At 35.6% G+C, this 17479-nt stretch overlaps 4 protein-coding genes and 1 long non-coding RNA gene across 5 annotated transcripts in view; 3 read left to right on the forward strand and 2 right to left on the reverse strand.

Moving 5' to 3' along the window:
- LOC126760985 (heat shock protein 23-like) overlaps nt 1-16378 on the forward strand; it is a 450653-nt gene extending 434275 nt beyond the window's left edge. Inside the window, exon 2 of the mRNA XM_050476839.1 lies at nt 15683-16378. Coding sequence (XP_050332796.1) covers nt 15716-16228 — 513 coding nt within the window. The 5' untranslated portion in view covers nt 15683-15715 and the 3' untranslated portion in view covers nt 16229-16378. The remainder of the gene's footprint in view (nt 1-15682) is intronic.
- Nucleotides 1557-2445, forward strand: LOC126760986 (heat shock protein 23-like). The gene has a single exon (XM_050476840.1). It carries the CDS (start codon nt 1728-1730, stop codon nt 2238-2240), a length of 513 nt encoding a protein of 170 aa, XP_050332797.1. The 5' UTR covers nt 1557-1727; the 3' UTR covers nt 2241-2445.
- On the reverse strand, nt 5042-5888 carry LOC126760987 (heat shock protein 23-like). The gene has a single exon (XM_050476841.1). It carries the CDS (start codon nt 5718-5720, stop codon nt 5208-5210), a length of 513 nt encoding a protein of 170 aa, XP_050332798.1. The 5' UTR covers nt 5721-5888; the 3' UTR covers nt 5042-5207.
- LOC126760996 (uncharacterized) lies at nt 7962-15721 on the reverse strand. The gene is made up of 2 exons (XR_007667280.1): nt 15621-15721; nt 7962-7995 (listed from the first exon to the last, which is right to left on the reverse strand). It is a non-coding gene; the product is annotated as an uncharacterized LOC126760996 (long non-coding RNA).
- On the forward strand, nt 8032-8709 carry LOC126760988 (heat shock protein 23-like). Its single transcript, XM_050476842.1, has one exon. It carries the CDS (start codon nt 8102-8104, stop codon nt 8612-8614), a length of 513 nt encoding a protein of 170 aa, XP_050332799.1. The 5' UTR covers nt 8032-8101; the 3' UTR covers nt 8615-8709.
- Nucleotides 16379-17479: the final 1101 nt, after the last annotated feature.

The raw sequence follows: 17479 nt of genomic DNA on the forward strand, positions 1-17479 counted from the left end.
CTACCTTGAAAAAGAAAAGACCATCAACAGCGACTTTTACATTGTGCTATTGGACTGCAATTGATATTTTTCAAAATGAAAATGCTGTTTCACCAAGATGATGTGAGATACCACAAGTCAGTGAAAACTGTGACAAAAATCCTTGAGTTGACCTTCGAATTGCTTCCACATCCATCGTACTTTCCAGATCTGGCCCCAGCGACTATTTTCTGTTATCAAATTTCAAAAGAATGTTCGCTGTGAAGAAATTTTCGTCGAATAAAGAGGTGATCGCCGAAACTGAGGCTTATTTTGAAGCAAAGTGCGAAATCATACTACAAAAATGATATTGAAAAGTTGGAGGGTTGCTATAATCAGTGTGTCATCTTGAAGGGAACTATGTTGAATAAAAAAAAAAAATAAAAATTTGGCGACAAAAAAAAATTGGTAAGCCGTGATCTTTTCGATTGCCTTATTCTATACATATACAAATGCAAAGCGTCACGTGCAAAATTGATTTAGCCATGTGCGTCTGGCTGTGTGTATACACACTCTATTACTTTTCAGATTTTGAGATATTGATCTGAAATTTTGCAGACGTCCTTTCCTTCCCAAGAAACTGTTCATTTGTCGAAACCGTCGATCAAACTCAAAACGTTGCATGGAAAACTTTTTTATTTGACAAGATATCTTCACGAAATTCGACGTGTATTATTGTCTAAGGTAACGCTACATTATCTGAATAAATAGTTCAGATCGGATCACTATTGGATATAGCTGCCATACAAACTGATCGATTAAAATCAAGTTAAAGATATTTTTTTATTCGCTTATGTTATAAGAAAGGGTGTTTTAGCTACGGGTTTCCTCTTTATTATATTTATAATATTTTTTTTATAAATTTGCGATTATATTTGGTTATTTAAAATATATTATTCAGAAATTTAAATTTATAGATAAGAATTTTTTTTAAATATTTATTTTAATCCTTGAAAGTTTTAAATATATGTATGTATACGTATTGTTTACTGACAATGCACAAAACAGCTGCACATTATCAGTCATTTAATATACATAAATATGTAAATTAAAAAATAAAATAAATATATTTTAACTCAATTTAAATTTAATATTATTATTCACACAAAGAAACATAAAACACATAGTATATGTATGTAAAATCAGAAAGTTCCTCCCACTTTTACGAGAATGTTCACGTAAATTCTTTGCCATTTAGCAACTCTTATCGCGCATAGTCAGAACAATCCTATTTTGTATATAAAAATAATTTGCAACATTTCACTGAGCTCTCACTGGTTCGCCGGCAAAACACACGCAAACGACAATGAAAAGCTCAATAACATAGATACTATTGAATTTTCTCGGAGATTCCCGTAGGTTAATGGCACTACGTCTGTCACGTTCGCCGCTCTCTCGTAGATATGTATGTCCGTATGTGAACGCGCCTGCGTTTATTGCGAAGAGCTGTGTGTTCTTATCAATTGCGGCAGTAGCAGTTGCTGTTGTTTTCGTTCTTCTCTTGCAAAAAATCGCAATATCTGAGAGTATAAAAGAGCAAGGCTCTGCAGCAGTCGGCATCAGTTGAACAGAAAATCGCAAAAGATAAACGCGTTGAACAAGCGCCCATCAAAGCAAAAGCACAAACAAAAGCTAATAAAAAAATTCAATTAAATTAATTTGAATTTCGTGCATTTATTGAAAGTGAAAAGTAAATCGAAAGTGAAAAAATGGCAAACTTACCATTGATCTTGAGCTTGGCCGATGACCTTAGCCGCTTGACGCCCTTCTACGAACCGGCCTTCTACTCGCGCTGGCCAGCAGTAGCTGCCGCACCCGGAAATCAACTGCGTAAATTCGAAAAGGATTTGCCCGTAGCAACTGTGGGCAAGGATGGCTTCCAAGCCAGTTTAGATGTGCAGCAATTCAAGCCCAGTGAGTTGAGTGTTAAGGTGGTCGATGACCATATCGTGGTCGAGGGTAAACACGAGGAACGTGAAGATGATCACGGTTACATTGCACGACACTTTGTGCGCCGCTATGCTTTGCCAAAAGGATTCCAGGCCGATAAAGTTGTTTCTACCCTGTCTTCGGATGGCGTCTTAACGGTACGTGTGCCAAAGCCAGCCATCGAGGATAAGTCCAACGAGCGTGTGATCCAAATTCAACAAGTTGGTCCCGCTCACTTGAATGTGAAGGAGAATCCCAAAGAAGTCACCAGTGAGGAGCAGGCAAGCGCTTAAGCGTTTACTGTCTGCACTCGTTTTGCTGCTCAGGGTTAATTCAGTCAATTCAAACGAATCGTTTAACTGTTAAATCACTTCAATCAGTATACATACACATGCACATATGTAATTAATTGCCAAAAATTGTATTATAAATTTACATTATTTCTAAAATATGTATAAAAATATCGCATTTAAATAAATCCTAACACTAAAAGATAAACCTTGTGGCATTTAATTATTTAACACTTTTTTCTGCAATAAAAATCGACGTTCTGTGAAGTCTAGCGTCGTATTGCGTTTTTATTTGTTTCCTTTCGCATAAATGTTGATACTGTTAAGGGGTTACATGGGTTTCCTTGAGTAGAAAGCAGCTTTTTCTCAACAATTTCTTCTCATATAAAAAATTAAAAATTCTATTAGACTTTTTTATTATTACAAACATACACTATTAGCAAAGAAATTCCGAATTTTTTGAAAAAAAAAAAAATTTTAAACTCGGGCCATTTCTGGTGACCCCTTGGAAAAAAGATGCGCCCGCGTTGACAGGATAGATCCTTAGAGGATCATCTAAAGTGAAAAAATACGTGTTTTAGTTAAAACCTTAACTTAGAACTAGGACGAAGGAAAAAACTGAGAGCTGGATTTTTACCAGACATTTTTACAAAACTATGAAAATTTCGCGACATTTTTTTTCAAATAGTTGTATTTGTATTTCCGAAACTATATTTAAAGGATTAACTTGAAAATGTTCACAAGACTATTCTATATTTGAAGAAAATGTTGTATTGTTAATAAGACAATAAAAAAATGATTTTTTGATCCCATATAATGCCTTAAGTTCTTATGCAAGTACCCAGGTTAGCGCTGTAGGTAATATTAGTAGGATCGGAGAGGTCCCTTGAACATGAGGATTAAGATTACTAGAAAAAAAGGAAAGTTTTTAGACTCTCTATTTAACTTTTGCAAGGGTAGCTAAACCTTTTACTGTACTATTGTTGTAAATAACAGCGAAAATTATCGAAATTTTTTTACAAGGAGATATATAAGTACATTCGTAGTAGGCTCGGTTTCCTTAGACCCTCACGGAGTAGTAAGAGTTATATCATATTCTTTGAATTACGAATAACACGTGTGATGTTGTGCTCGAAGCGGGATTGTCCGCATAGACTTTAGACTTTACACATGTCCCCACAAGAAAAAGTCTAACGGTGTGATATCACAAGGTGGCCAATCGACCAGCCCAAAGCATGCTCACCGAGGTGTTTTCTGCATAAATCCATTGATTGATGCGATGTGTGAGAAGTGGCGCCGTCTTGTTGAAACCAAATGTCGCCGACATCACGAGCTTCAATTTCAGGCATCAAATAGTCGGTAACCATGGTGCGATAACGATCGCCATTGATGGTTACGTTCTCACCGGCATCAGTTTTGAAGAAACATGGAGCGATAATTCCCCGGCCCACAAACCACACCAAACTGTTGTTTCTTCTGTATGAAGTGGCAACTCAAAAGAAATGTGCACTGAAGTGTCTGTGGTAATACATTCAACTAGTACAACAAATGATGGTCTGAAACAGTAAATAAGTGCATAAATTCGAATTGCATCAGATGTATGGAAGAATCATTATAGAGTTTTATTCCCGAAGCGATGAAATCATCGTGACGGTTACATCTTTTTGATGCTCTGACTTCTTTTAAGCGATTATATTAACGTCTTATATTAAACGTGCTCGCTGAAGTAGAAATCTTATCGTCGGAAGCTGCTTTACTCCATCTGTTGCTACCGCAAACGATACGATGAGCACTGGCGTGTTTATTTTCATTTGGATGATATGCCTTAAGGCCAAAAGCTCATTGCACCAGTTCAACCCTTGCGAATGTTGTCGTCGTCCATACAGTTCAACCGCATGTTAAATCGCAACTGATAAGCAACTTATTTGTTTTTTCGATTAACAAGAGAGTAATTTATTTTTACTGGCTTCTACTCCTTTTAATAACATCGAAAACAACACTGCATATGAATTATGACCTCAAAGAATACAATAATTCGCAGAACATTGTAATCTTAATACAAATACTATTTATAAATGCTTTTACTGTGCAATCGCAATTAGTGAAAACTAGGGGACCTTCCTATAACGGGTTTTTAAATAGGGACACTACAAAAATACATCGATAGGGACAGCAAACGATGCCATATTTTTTCCCACTCTTTTGAAATTTCTCTTCAGTAAGGTTTGCCATTTCATCATGGAAAGATATACGATCCAACAACGAGTCGAAATGATTAAATTTACTATCGAAATTCGGAGTCATTGGCCTCAACTTTAAGAGCGCTACGTCCAATTTATGGTCGTCATAATCGTCTTGTCAGATCAACAATTGGGAGTCTGGAGGAAAACTTTGAATCCAAAGGCACGGTACAAAATGTTCCATGCCAGTGAGACAAAGAAATGCCCGTAGTGTCGAGAAATTTGCTGCTGCTAGCGCATCAATTGAGAAAGACATAAATCAGTCTCTCACACGTCGTTTTCAAGCGCTTCCTGTGGGGATATGTAAAGCCTAAAGCCTTGGAGCAAAACATCACGCATGTCATTCACCAGTTACCAGTCGAAATGCTCGAACGAGTCATCGAAAATTGGACTCAATGAATGGACCATCTAAGAAAGAGATAATCCTCAAAAAATAAATGCAAATCTTCGAATGACAATCCATTTTTCCCATTAAAATTGAAGTTTATGTGCTTTTTCTTTAAAAAAAAAAAAATAGGGAACCTTGAAATGGACCAACTTTTAATAAAAAGTTAATTTAATAGCTTTAATTTAAAACAACTGTTTTATTTTTGATTTAGTTTTTAAATGCAATAAAAACTTAAATTTCAGACTTTTTTCTTAATAACCAAATAATTTGATAATAGATCAAATGAATACTTTTATACAATGCTTATGAATTAAGTTAATGATATACATATGTATATAGGAATCACGCTTTTGCTTTCTCTTCTTTGGTAGTTTCCTCAGAATTGTCCTTTACATTCAAATGAGCTGGTCCAGTTTGTTGAATTTGGATCACACGTTCGTTGGACTTATCTTCGATGGCAGGCTTTGGTACACTAACTGTTAACACGCCATCCGAAGACAATGTGGAAACCACTTTATCGGCCTGGAATCCTTTTGGCAAAGCATAGCGACGAACAAAGTGACGTGCAATGTAACCATGATCATCTTCACGCTCCTCGTGTTTACCCTCGACCACGATGTGATCATCGACCACTTTCACACTCAACTCACTGGGCTTGAACTGCTGTACATCCATACTGGCTTGGAAGCCATCTTTTCCCACAGTTGCTACGGGTAAATCTTTATCCAATTTGCGCAAGCGGCCTCCGGGTGAGGTGGTAACGGCGGGCCAACGAGTGTAGAACACTGGTTCGTAGAATGGTGTCAAGCGGCTCAAATCATCAGCCAAGCTCAAGATCAATGGTAGAGATGACATTTTTTCTTTTGTATTTAGTTTATTCACTTTACAGTTATAGGAAAATTTAAAAGCAGTTCTTTCACTTTGTTTTTAGTAAAAAATTTGTTTTAGATTTTGTTTGAGGTTTTTTGTGCGCTTGTTCAACGCTTTCTTATTGCTTGTTGTTTGAAATTCAACTATGCCGGCAATCGCGAGTGCCGGTGTATTTATACTCACGACTGGCGGAGCAACCTACTCGCCGTGGTGTGAGATAACAACAACGACACATACATACATACGTACACTGAGTGTAATAGACACTGCTATCGTTCTCATGCTTTTTACTTTTTGGCAATTGCCTGCATTCCTTTTTCAATCCATACGTACGTGTACATAAAAACATTTGTGCGTATATGTACATACTTAGATTTCGGATAGGGTTTGTTTGCCAAACATTAGGTCGATATTTCGGCTTCCAGAAATTGCGTGAACGTTCTTATTCATTATTAGTATATATTTTGGAACTTTGTCAGCTGGCTTGTGTCATGATGATGTGAATGTGTCTACGTATGTATGTATGTATGTATGTAGTATACATATGTATTCATTTTATACATGCTCATAACTCATTTAATGAGTTCTTATGAGCTTATTTGTATAAAAGCTTTTTGTTGATTAACATTATCTGCGGGCATTATTACTAGTAGTGTATTTAGCTTTATATAGTAGAAATACTCAAATGTACATTCATATATCTATGCTTTCACATAAATTCACATACATATGTACATACATATGCATTTATTTATTAATTTTTTTTGATTGATGAAGTTTCTAGAGAAAAAATGTGGATATATCGATTATGTTTTACATATGTACATGTATGTATAACTATATTTCTTAAATCTTTTGGAATTATTAAGTATCGTAAACTGGACTAACCTCTTAAGGAGTTACATGGAGGAAAAGTATAGAGCGATTTTGATACATTTTTTTGGCTAAGACGTTTCTGGAACACTCTAGATAAATAATAGAGAGCATCATAACTGACATTTCGAATTGTTTGGAAAACTTAATTTTCATATAAAATGAGTGTTGCTATGGTCAAGGCTTCAAACTTTTTCGCATAAAGGACCAGGTACCTAATTTTATGCTTTTTATATAAAAGTTCTGAGGGTTGTAATGTACTTTTTAACGTTTCATGCTGTAAACAAAAGTAATATCTAAGTCAATAAGTCATTTGTAGATTTAATAATAGCTTGTCAAAAAAGTCTTGCTGTATTTTCGCTAGTTGGCGCTGAAAGCGCGTAGTTCTAGTTTTATTCGTCGCATCGGGTCATGCTACACCTTTTTGGAAATCTCATTTCACGCGCTAACACGTGTTTGATTGATTGTTGTTTCTTTTAAGTCGTTTGTGAGTTATAGCGTCGCAAACATGGAGCAAAATGAAGAGAAAATACGGCATATTTTACAGTAATACTACGATAAAGGCAAAAATGCATCTCAAGCTGCCAATAAAATTTGTGCAGTTTATGGACCCGATACAGTTGCCATTTCCATCGAATCAACGATTTTCAACGATTTATGCGCCACGCTAATAAAATATAAAATCGCTGAATTGGTCGATAGTAGCAGCCGTAGCATCGGTCAAGAGCTGGGCATGAGTCATCAAAAATTCATTTCAATTTCAATAAAAAAAAATCAATAAAAATACCGCAAGACTTTTTTGACAACCCATTATGAGTGCTGTAGAACAAAAATCGGGAATATGATTTTTATTATTCTTTCTTTTATATGATATGTATGTAAGTATGTTTATGATTTATACTTAATAATAAATACATATGTAAATGCTCACTCAAATAGTACTTATCTAAATGACCTATCCCTTGTATGCATACAATAAGGTTGTACTAGGTACATAAGTATATATCTACACTTGCATATAGTACATACATATGTATGCGTACATATGTACATTAATTATTATTAGCAGATAAATATAGTGTTTGTCCGCTAACATTCATGTAGCTAAATAAAACTCTGTTGGGCTTTAACCTTTCAGCTATGCTTATCGAAATTTCTTGAAATCGAAAGTTCTGGCCAAACAAGCTGCATCAAAGAGCGCGCATTCGTCAAGTGAGAGAGTAGAGACACGTACATACTTTGATGACGTCGCTGTTATCTCTCGGCACGACGGAATGGTTGCTCCGCCAGCTGTATGTAGGTATAAATACACCGGCACTCGCGATTAGCGGCATAGTTGATTTTCAAACAACAAGCAATAACAAAGCGTTGAACAAGCGCACAAAAACTTCAAACAAAATCTAAAATAAATTTTTTACTAAAAACAAAGTGAAAGAACTGCTTTTAAATTTTTCTATTACTGTAAAGTGAATAAGCTAAATACAAAAGAAAAAATGTCATCTCTACCATTGATCTTGAGCTTGGCTGATGATTTGAGCCGCTTGACACCATTCTACGAACCAGTGTTCTACACTCGTTGGCCCGCCGTTACCACCTCACCCGGAGGCCGCTTGCGCAAATTGGATAAAGATTTACCCGTAGCAACTGTGGGAAAAGATGGCTTCCAAGCCAGTATGGATGTACAGCAATTCAAGCCCAGTGAGTTGAGTGTGAAAGTGGTCGATGATCACATCGTGGTCGAGGGTAAACATGAGGAGCGTGAAGATGATCATGGTTACATTGCACGACACTTTGTTCGTCGCTATGCTTTGCCAAAAGGATTTCAGGCCGATAAAGTGGTTTCCACACTGTCTTCGGATGGCGTGTTAACAGTTAGTGTACCAAAGCCTGCCATCGAAGATAAGTCCAACGAACGTGTGATCCAAATTCAACAAACTGGACCAGCTCATTTGAATGTAAAGGACAATTCTGAGGAAACTACCAAAGAAGAAAAGTCCAAGCTATAAAGTTACAGTTCCTGATTAATTTATTAAGAGAAGAAAAGTCTGTTTATAATTTAAGTTTGTAAATAAATTTGACTAAATAATTTGAAACTTAGAAATGTCTTTCATTGATTCTTATAAAAATGTGTGGCAGCGGAAAACAAAAGTCTTAGCTTTGAATTTCTGAGGTCTTGACTTGAGTTTCGCTAAGGAGAGGAAGCTTTGATGGAAAGTGCTGATCGACCTATTTTTGATTTTTAATAGACTTAAACCGTATAAGGTTAAGTATACGTTGAAGTTCCGACTGTCGGTGGGTTTTGGAGTCGAAGCCTTATGCAAAGTGAGCATTTATAAAGCTTTTTTCAATATGAAATCACTGACTGGTATTCTGGTAAAGAAACACGTTTGCTCATTACATGATAATTTGTAAAAAAATTTAATTTCTCTCTCTCTCTCTTTCACATAGGGAAAAATACATTTCTTTTTTTGGATCAGCACTTTGACTTATATTATTGGTTATTTGTTTTTCTTTACTTTGATTCATAAGTACACTTCCTAAAATAATTAATTATAACGTATTTAATAAGCCAAGCTGTTTACCTTTAGTATAAAGACTTTTTGTTGAAAAATTTCAATTAGTTGCGTGAAGTTATTGGGTTTTAAGTGTCAGTATGTTTGTGTTATCGGTGCGAAAATGAGCTTCGAACAAAGAGCCAACATTCAATTTTGTTTTAAAATTAGTAAAACTTTTACCGAAACGTTTCAATTGATGAAACAAGTTTATGGCGATGATTGCATATCCCGTAGCAGAGTGCACGAGTGGTTACAACGTTTTTAAAGTGGTCGTGAGGACATAAATGACGATCAACATGTGGGCCAATCAATATCCGTGATCACCGGAAATTCCATCGAAACTCTGCGTGAATTCATCAAAAATCAGCAGAAATCATCATTGAAATTCATGGAAATGGAATTGAACATCTCCAAAACATCGATTTATCGCATTTTCACCGAACATTTGAGCTTACGAAAGGTGTGTGCAGGGTTTGTTCCGCACAAATTGACTGACGATCAAAAATTGAATTCAACTCGATTCAGAATCCAACATTAGAACGACGATTATTTGACCAAAAACCACATTTTAACCATTAACCACTCCCCGTATTCACCTGATAGGGCACCGTGCGACTTCTTCCTTTTCGGCAAAATGCATTTGCCCATGAAAGGAAAGCGTTATGCAGACATAGAGGCCATTCAAAAGGCCTGCACCGGCATACTGGCAGCCATACCGGCCAACGAACTAAAACACTCATTCGACATACTTTTGGACCTTGCAAAAAGCTGTATTGACGCAGAAGGAGACTATTTTGAATAAAATAAATTAATTTTGCTGAAGAAACCATTTGTTCTGTTTTTTAAAGTCCTGTTTACTTTGGAACGCACCTTGTATATTTGTTTTAGTTGAGATTATATCGTGAATAAGAACCACCTTAGCCAACACTTAGTATATGAATGTTTTATGCCGCTACAACAACAACAACAACCTGAGTCTTTTGCAAAAACGACATCGAGCAGAAGTTCCAAAAGAGACGCTTAACATCATAGCTTCGTTCCCTACATTCGTCAAATGAATTATTACTGGTGAGGAGGCTAAATTTATGAATATGACATCTAAGCTGCTCCAAAAATGAGCCTAAACCGAAAGCTAATATTCGCAAAAAGCTCAGAAGGCAATCCTAGCCCATGTTTATAATAAGCGTATGTATGGTAAATTTGCATTCGATCAGGAGTCTATTTTGAAGGCGACAATAAATATTTGTATTAACTGAACAAATTAGCTTTTCCAGAACTAACCAACAACATCGCGTACAAAATCTTGTAATTTCTTATAAAGAAGAAGAGAGATACATATTCTCTCTGAATTGCACTCTCATTTTTCATATTCTCGTACTTTCTAACAAACTCTGACAAAATACTAGTTTCAATTAGGGGATGATTATGATATTTTTTCGTTAAACATTCCCTACGCTGGTCGATTTTTTTAATTCCTATAGTTCATATGTAGTTCTGGAATTCACTAGACCTTTTCTACTTTTATTGAAACTATGAGAAAAAATATAATTGTTTAAAAATTTAGAAACAAATAAATCGAGTTTGTTGCTTAAGTCTTTTGTTTCAATGAGACAAAAGCTCCTTCAATACTAACCGGAGAAAACTGTTCATGGCGCCGAAGAACTTGAATTTTAATTGTATTGTTACATGCTTTCTCTTATAGGGAATTCGAAATAATTCGGAAATATCGCAACCAGCTGATCCATTGCTTATAGCCAAGGCAAAAGAAAAATGGAATAATTCTCGAAAATAAGCAAATTCAAAAAGACTGCTATAAGTATAAGTAAATTTCGAGTTATTCTTTTTTGCTGAAATCTGTCAGAAAAAAACTACCTCATGTAATAATTCTTTAGTAAATAAATACAACAACATACATATTTCTTGTATATTTAAGATTTCTCTCTGAAATTTTTATTTATTGTATTTGTGTAAATCGGCTATACTTGTGTGACAATTTAGAATGGAAAGAAAAAGTTTTTGAGAAATGAAGTTTTGAACTCGCGACTCACAGACTGAGTCCGATAAAGACACAATAAAGTTCACATTTATTATTCCATACCTTTAGAATACTGTTGCAGTAGGCTAGTGGATTATGGTAGTCGTTATGCTTGCATTGAAATCGTAAAATGAAACAAAAATAAATGGAAAACAATGACGCTCATTTGAATTTATAATTATTACGTTTAGTAGAATTAAAATAATTTATAAGTGCGTTGACTCAGTTTTTCAATTTGATTATTTTTTTTGATTATTGGCAAATTTATTGCTAAAAATTAAAAGCACCTTAAAAGGGGCCGTCGTTTTTGAAGATAAATGAAAATTGGTAAAAAGGCTAAAGGCATTCCCATAAGTTGAGTCTGAGAAGTGGTTCAACGATTGCGACTATTTTGAATAAATAAATATTAAAAAAACCCAAAAACTCCCGTAATTTTTTGAACTCACCTCCTTTAAAATTATTCAATGTATTGAAACTCTATAATTCGTCAAATAATGTCCTACTGTGCCCAAAAAACATTTGAATTTAAACTGCGCGCGTCAAAGGATTTGGAGAACTATTTTTTTTTAGGTTGGTAGTACTGTCAGTCACATTTATGTCAAATTTCATGTCAAAATATTCTTTCGTGTTTGAGATACGTGTCGTTTTGTGAGCTGCTAAAAGTGAGTTTTTCGTTTTTTGCGATGTCGAAATTTGTTGAGCAAAGAATTTGCATTAAATTTTCTTTACGGAATCAATTTTCTGCTGCGGATACGTTGCCTTTGGTGATGAGGCTATGTCTAAAAAAATGTTTACGAGTGGTATAGTGAGTTCCAAGCCGGCCGTGAACGTGTCGAAGACGAAGAGCGTCCAGGGCGACAATCAACCTCAACCGACGAAGCTCACGTTCAACAAATCAAATATTTGGTGTTGAAAAACCGTCGACTAACAATTAGAGACCTTGCTAATGAAGTTGGCATATCGAAAGGCTCAGCCAATACCATTTTGAAGGATGTTTTAGGCCTCAAGCGCGTAAAATTCCGACTGGTACCGAAAACATTGAATTTTTTGGAAAAAAAGCGTCGCGTTGAAGTGTGTGAAACGATGCTTTCCGACTACCAGGGTGTCATTAAACGCATTATAACTGGCGATGAGACTTGGATCTATGCTTACGACCCCGAAACAACCGATCAATCGAGCGAATATCGTGCCTTAAGAGAGCCGAGACCAAAAAAATCGCGCCAAAGTCGCTCAAAAATCAAGGTCATGTTGACTGTTTTCTTCTATTATCGTGGTGTTGTGCATTATGAATTCCTTCCAACCGGTCAAACAGTCAACAATGAATATTATTTGAACGTTATGCTTCGTTTTTCGTAACGCTATCCACCTAAAAAGGCCGGAATTGTGGACAGACAATTCTTGGTTTTTATACCACGATAATGCACCATCCCATACTGCCCTCGTAATTCGTGATCATTTCGCCAAAAACTCAACCCATATCGTTCCGCAACCACCGTATTCACCTGATCTGGCGCCGTGCGACTTCTGGCTGTTCACCAAGCTCAAAAGACCGCTCCGGGGACACCGTTTTTATACGATAGAGGAGATTCAAGCCGCAGCGAAGACGGAACTGAAGGCCATCTCGGAAAGTGACTACAACCAGTGTTTCAAAGATTGGGAAATCCGTTGGCATAAGTGCATTGCATCGGGAGGGGATTACTTTTAAGTGCATGAAATTGATTTGGAAGAATAAATAAAGAATTTTCAAAATAAATACAATGTCACCTTATTTTTTGGGCACAGTAGTAGACCAATGCTCTTGTTTAATTTCCTGTTCTGGGCATTTGTAATTACCATTATGATAGTATTCTACAATAAACATATGTAAGTACGTAGTTGTCTGCAATAGGTAGACAAAATTCTCTCGTAAAGCACAATTTAGCATTCTGTTGACGAACGGCAACAAGACTCGCACTATTATAGATGCGTAACAGGGGTGATAGAATTCTCTGGAGTGATGCTTAACAACTGTAAGGGTAAACGCATATACATACTTATGTATGTACATATGTGTCAAACAATTATGTTTAGAATGGCAAATTAACTGGTAATTAACAGAGTTTCAAATTTGTAGTAATTTAGTTCTAAATAAATGTAAAAAATTTACAAAATTAAAGTTGAAATCCCTTTCTTTTTTGCTTAATTGTGTTTCTTTCTCAAAAACTTTCCAGAAGTTGTCAAATTTTATCAGAAAACTTTAACAAGCTACAAATGAGAGTATTGCAACAAAAATGTAAATGAAACGCAATGTATTTAGTTATTCATCAATATTTATTTTGTCGCCTTATAAGCAATCCCCAACAGATGTAATACACTTCTGCCAACGATTTTTCCAGCCTCGAAACACATGAGCATAAGCACTTTTTGGGAAGGCCTTCAGCTCCTTCAACGAATTTTGTTTTATCTCTTCCATCGACTGAAAACGGGTTACACGGAGCGACAATTTCAGTTTAGTGAACAAGAAAAAATCACACGTAGCCAAATCTGGTAAATACAATGGTTGATTAATGGTATTCATAGCCTTTTTGGCTTTAAATTCGGTCAAACTCATAACCCATGTCCCATCGGCATTTATGACACGAAAAGAACAGCAAGAACACGTTCCCAAAATATCCATCGAAATCATTCGAACGGACTCGCGAGAGATATCGAGCTCTCTTGCCATTTTTCTAAAACGTTCAAGTGCCTTATACTTTACTTTTTTAATATTTTCTTCAACGGTCTCGCGACCGTCTTTGAAGACTTTGTACAAATTGTAGGCTTTTGTTTTTGATAAGACTGAATCCCCGTAAGCATTTCCCAACACTCGGAATGATTCCGTACACGAAATTTTGTTAGAAATACAAAATTTTATACAAATTCTTTCTTCGATATTTTTGTATCATTGTAAAAATCGCAACGCACTGCTGAGGTGTACCGACTTAAGCAGCTGCTGTACATAAACCGGTTGACAGATCACGCTCTTATTTGGCATGGTAATTAAGGACAGTCCTACCAACTTAGCAAAATACATTTTTTTGAAATATCATTTACCCGGAGGAATTTAACTACATACATATATGTATGATTTCCGGGTGCTTTTTTGTCACAATGTATGAAATGTAGTAATTTGCTCGACTTTTGTCATTGTCAAAGCGTCATAGTTAATTGACAGACAAAATATATGTACATATGTACATATCGCTCATTTGCTGCAAGACCGGCATAAATCAAAAAACGTGATTTTTGAGTTAATGATGCAGAATTGTTCGTTATATCATACTTCATGTTGAGTGAAAAATTCATATGAATACCTCTTATATGCTCCGCTTGAGAAAAGAATATGATTCCTGTTTTCCGTGTAAGGTTGGAGTCAGTTGAAAACTTTTAACGCGTTTTCTGGCAAATCGATTTTTTTGACTTATGCCGGTCTTGCAGCAAATGAGCGATATGAGGTAAACAAAATGTAATATAAAAACTATTTTTTTAGTAATTTTGCTTTCGTCTAATGTTGGCGACTTTTCATTCTGTTGGTACCCATGCAAATAAAAGTACATACATATGTAAGTATGTGTGCACGTGTGTTCATAATTTCTTATTCTCCTCTAATTTGCTACTGGCTAAAGTTAATGACAATTTTTGCGAACGAAATTTGATTGATAAATTCTTCCGGAAAATTATTCACACTTCTCGGAAGAGTCAATATAAGTACATAATTTCCCTTTGCCATTAACAGTCCGGAATGCTAGTGATACTTCTATCAATCATACAGTGAGGGAACTTTTGAGTAAATTCTGGAAATTAGAAATACGCATTGTTTAAAAACATCTACTTACATACATTATTCAAAGTTCATATTTAAATTATGACTCATAATTTGATTAAGATAAGTACGGATATATTGGTGTCTCTCGAATGCTTATTTTACAATAACAAAGTCCAAAATATTTATATATTTTTGCATCATTTGTCCCACTAACTAACTGTGCGCAAATTTGTAGCTTTGTATATACATATGTATGTAAACAATATACATTTGTACAAATATACATATGTACGTGAGTAAAGAAAGGTGAGAAAGGTGTGTTGCCGGCTAACGTTTGGGTAAAACAACTCATCAAATTCTGTGCTTTAACCTTTTGTGTTTTTATAGAAATTTCTTGAAAAAGTTCGAAAGTTCTGGCCAAACAAACTGTGTACATCAAAGAGCGCATATTCGTCAAGTGAGAGAGTAGAGACACGTAAGTATGTACATACTGTGATAACGTCGCTGTAGTCTCTCAGCACGTCGGAATGCTTGCTCCGCCAGCTGTGAATATAAATACACCGGCATTTGCGACTGCCGGCATAGTTGAATTTCAAACAACAAGCAATAACAAAGCGTTGAACAAGCGCACAAAAAACTTCAAACAAATCTTTTACTAAAAACAAAGCGAAAAAACCTGTTTTTAAATTTTAAATATTACTGTGAAGTGAATAAACTAAATACAAGAGTAAAAATGTCGTCTCTACCATTGATCTTGAGCTTGGCTGATGATTTGAGCCGCTTAACGCCATTCTACGAACCGGTGTTCTACACTCAGTGGCCTGCAATCACAACTTCTCAAAGTGGTCGTTTGCGCAAATTGGATAAAGATTTACCACTAGCCACTATTGGAAAAGATGGCTTCCAAGCCAGTATGGATGTACAGCAGTTCAAGCCCAGTGAGTTGACTGTGAAAGTGGTTGATGATCACATCGTGGTCGAGGGTAAACACGAGGAGCGTGAAGATGATCATGGTTACATCGCACGTCACTTTGTTCGTCGCTATGCTTTGCCAAAAGGATTCGAGGCCGATAAAGTGGTTTCCACGTTGTCTTCGGATGGTGTCTTAACTGTACATGCGCCGAAGCCAGCCATCGAGGATAAGTCCAACGAGCGTGTGATCCAAATTCAACAAACTGGACCAGCACATTTGAATGTGAAGGAGAATCCCAAAGAAACTACACAAGAAGAGAAGCCAAAGGCTTAAAAGTGAAGCATTGATAACTAATTCACTCACTATTTTCATATTTCACACGATTTTGTGTTCAGTATTTATAAGTGTTAATTAATTCCTAGGAGAAGAAAAGTCTGTCAAAAATTTAATTTTGAAAATAAATTATTATTCAAAGCAAAAAAATATTTTGTTTTCTTTATTTGTTTCTTTTATTTACTTTCGTTGGTGATTTGTGACTGTGCTCAATTATGCTGGAAAGTTATGTGTACATATGGGTAGCAATTCAGATTGTACCATACATATGTATATCTCTTGGTATATCTATACAAATGTTGTTTAGGTAAGGTCGAATTTTTGGACTTGCCATATACCGACAGATGAATAAGTATTAGGGTGGAGTGATTGCATTTGACAGCAACTGCTTTTTGGTCCAGAAAAAAGTTAATATAATTTCTGAGTTAAAATTTTGTGTGAATTTTGAAGAAATTTTGAAGTCAGGGAATATTCGAGTATGTGCTAAGTATCTGCAGAAAAATAACTCCTTATTGGAGTTGTAATATTTTGACCAGTTTCACCAAAACTTGGATCTCTCTTGGTGACATAGTAACTCTGAGCTTACGGTAACTCTATTTTGACGAAATATGTTATATTTTAATCCTCCAATTTAGGTTTGTGTCATTACTAGTATCTCAGTCTGTTAACATGTATGTATGTGTGTATGACATTTTACAAATAATACGATGTAAAAGCGGTCTGAGTTGGGTTAAGGGGGTATTCTGGTCTAGAAATTTAAAAAAATCGAAATTTTTTTATATTTTCATAGTTTAACTATTCCAGAATATGTGTACAAGAGCATTTTTCAAAATTCAAATTATTTTCGGAGATATAGGCATTTTTCCGACCCGGCATCCAAACTGGTTCGGCCGGAACTAATTGAACAAAAGACTTTACGCGAAACTTTAAACGCGTGTTTCTCAAAACTGACTTTTTCGGAACGATACCCACGATTTCTCAGGTTCTACTGGACCGATTTACTTGAAATTTTTATAGAGTCTTCTTTATAGGCTTGTCTATGGTTGGAACTAGCCCCATACCCAAATGATTATTTTTATTATTTTAAAAAAATTCGAAATAGTCAGAAAAAGTGATCCAAAAACCTTTTTTTTCAGGCAGTCGCCATTTTGTGAAAAAAAATTTTCCCACTTTTCCGTAGTTCCGGCCATTGCGACCTCATTCTAGATTAATAAGCTTTTTTTTTGGTTTCAGATAACTAGGAGGGTTGAA

Source organism: Bactrocera neohumeralis, chromosome 6 (genome assembly GCF_024586455.1).
Source record: "Bactrocera neohumeralis isolate Rockhampton chromosome 6, APGP_CSIRO_Bneo_wtdbg2-racon-allhic-juicebox.fasta_v2, whole genome shotgun sequence".
Classification (NCBI taxonomy): Eukaryota; Metazoa; Arthropoda; class Insecta; order Diptera; family Tephritidae; genus Bactrocera; species Bactrocera neohumeralis.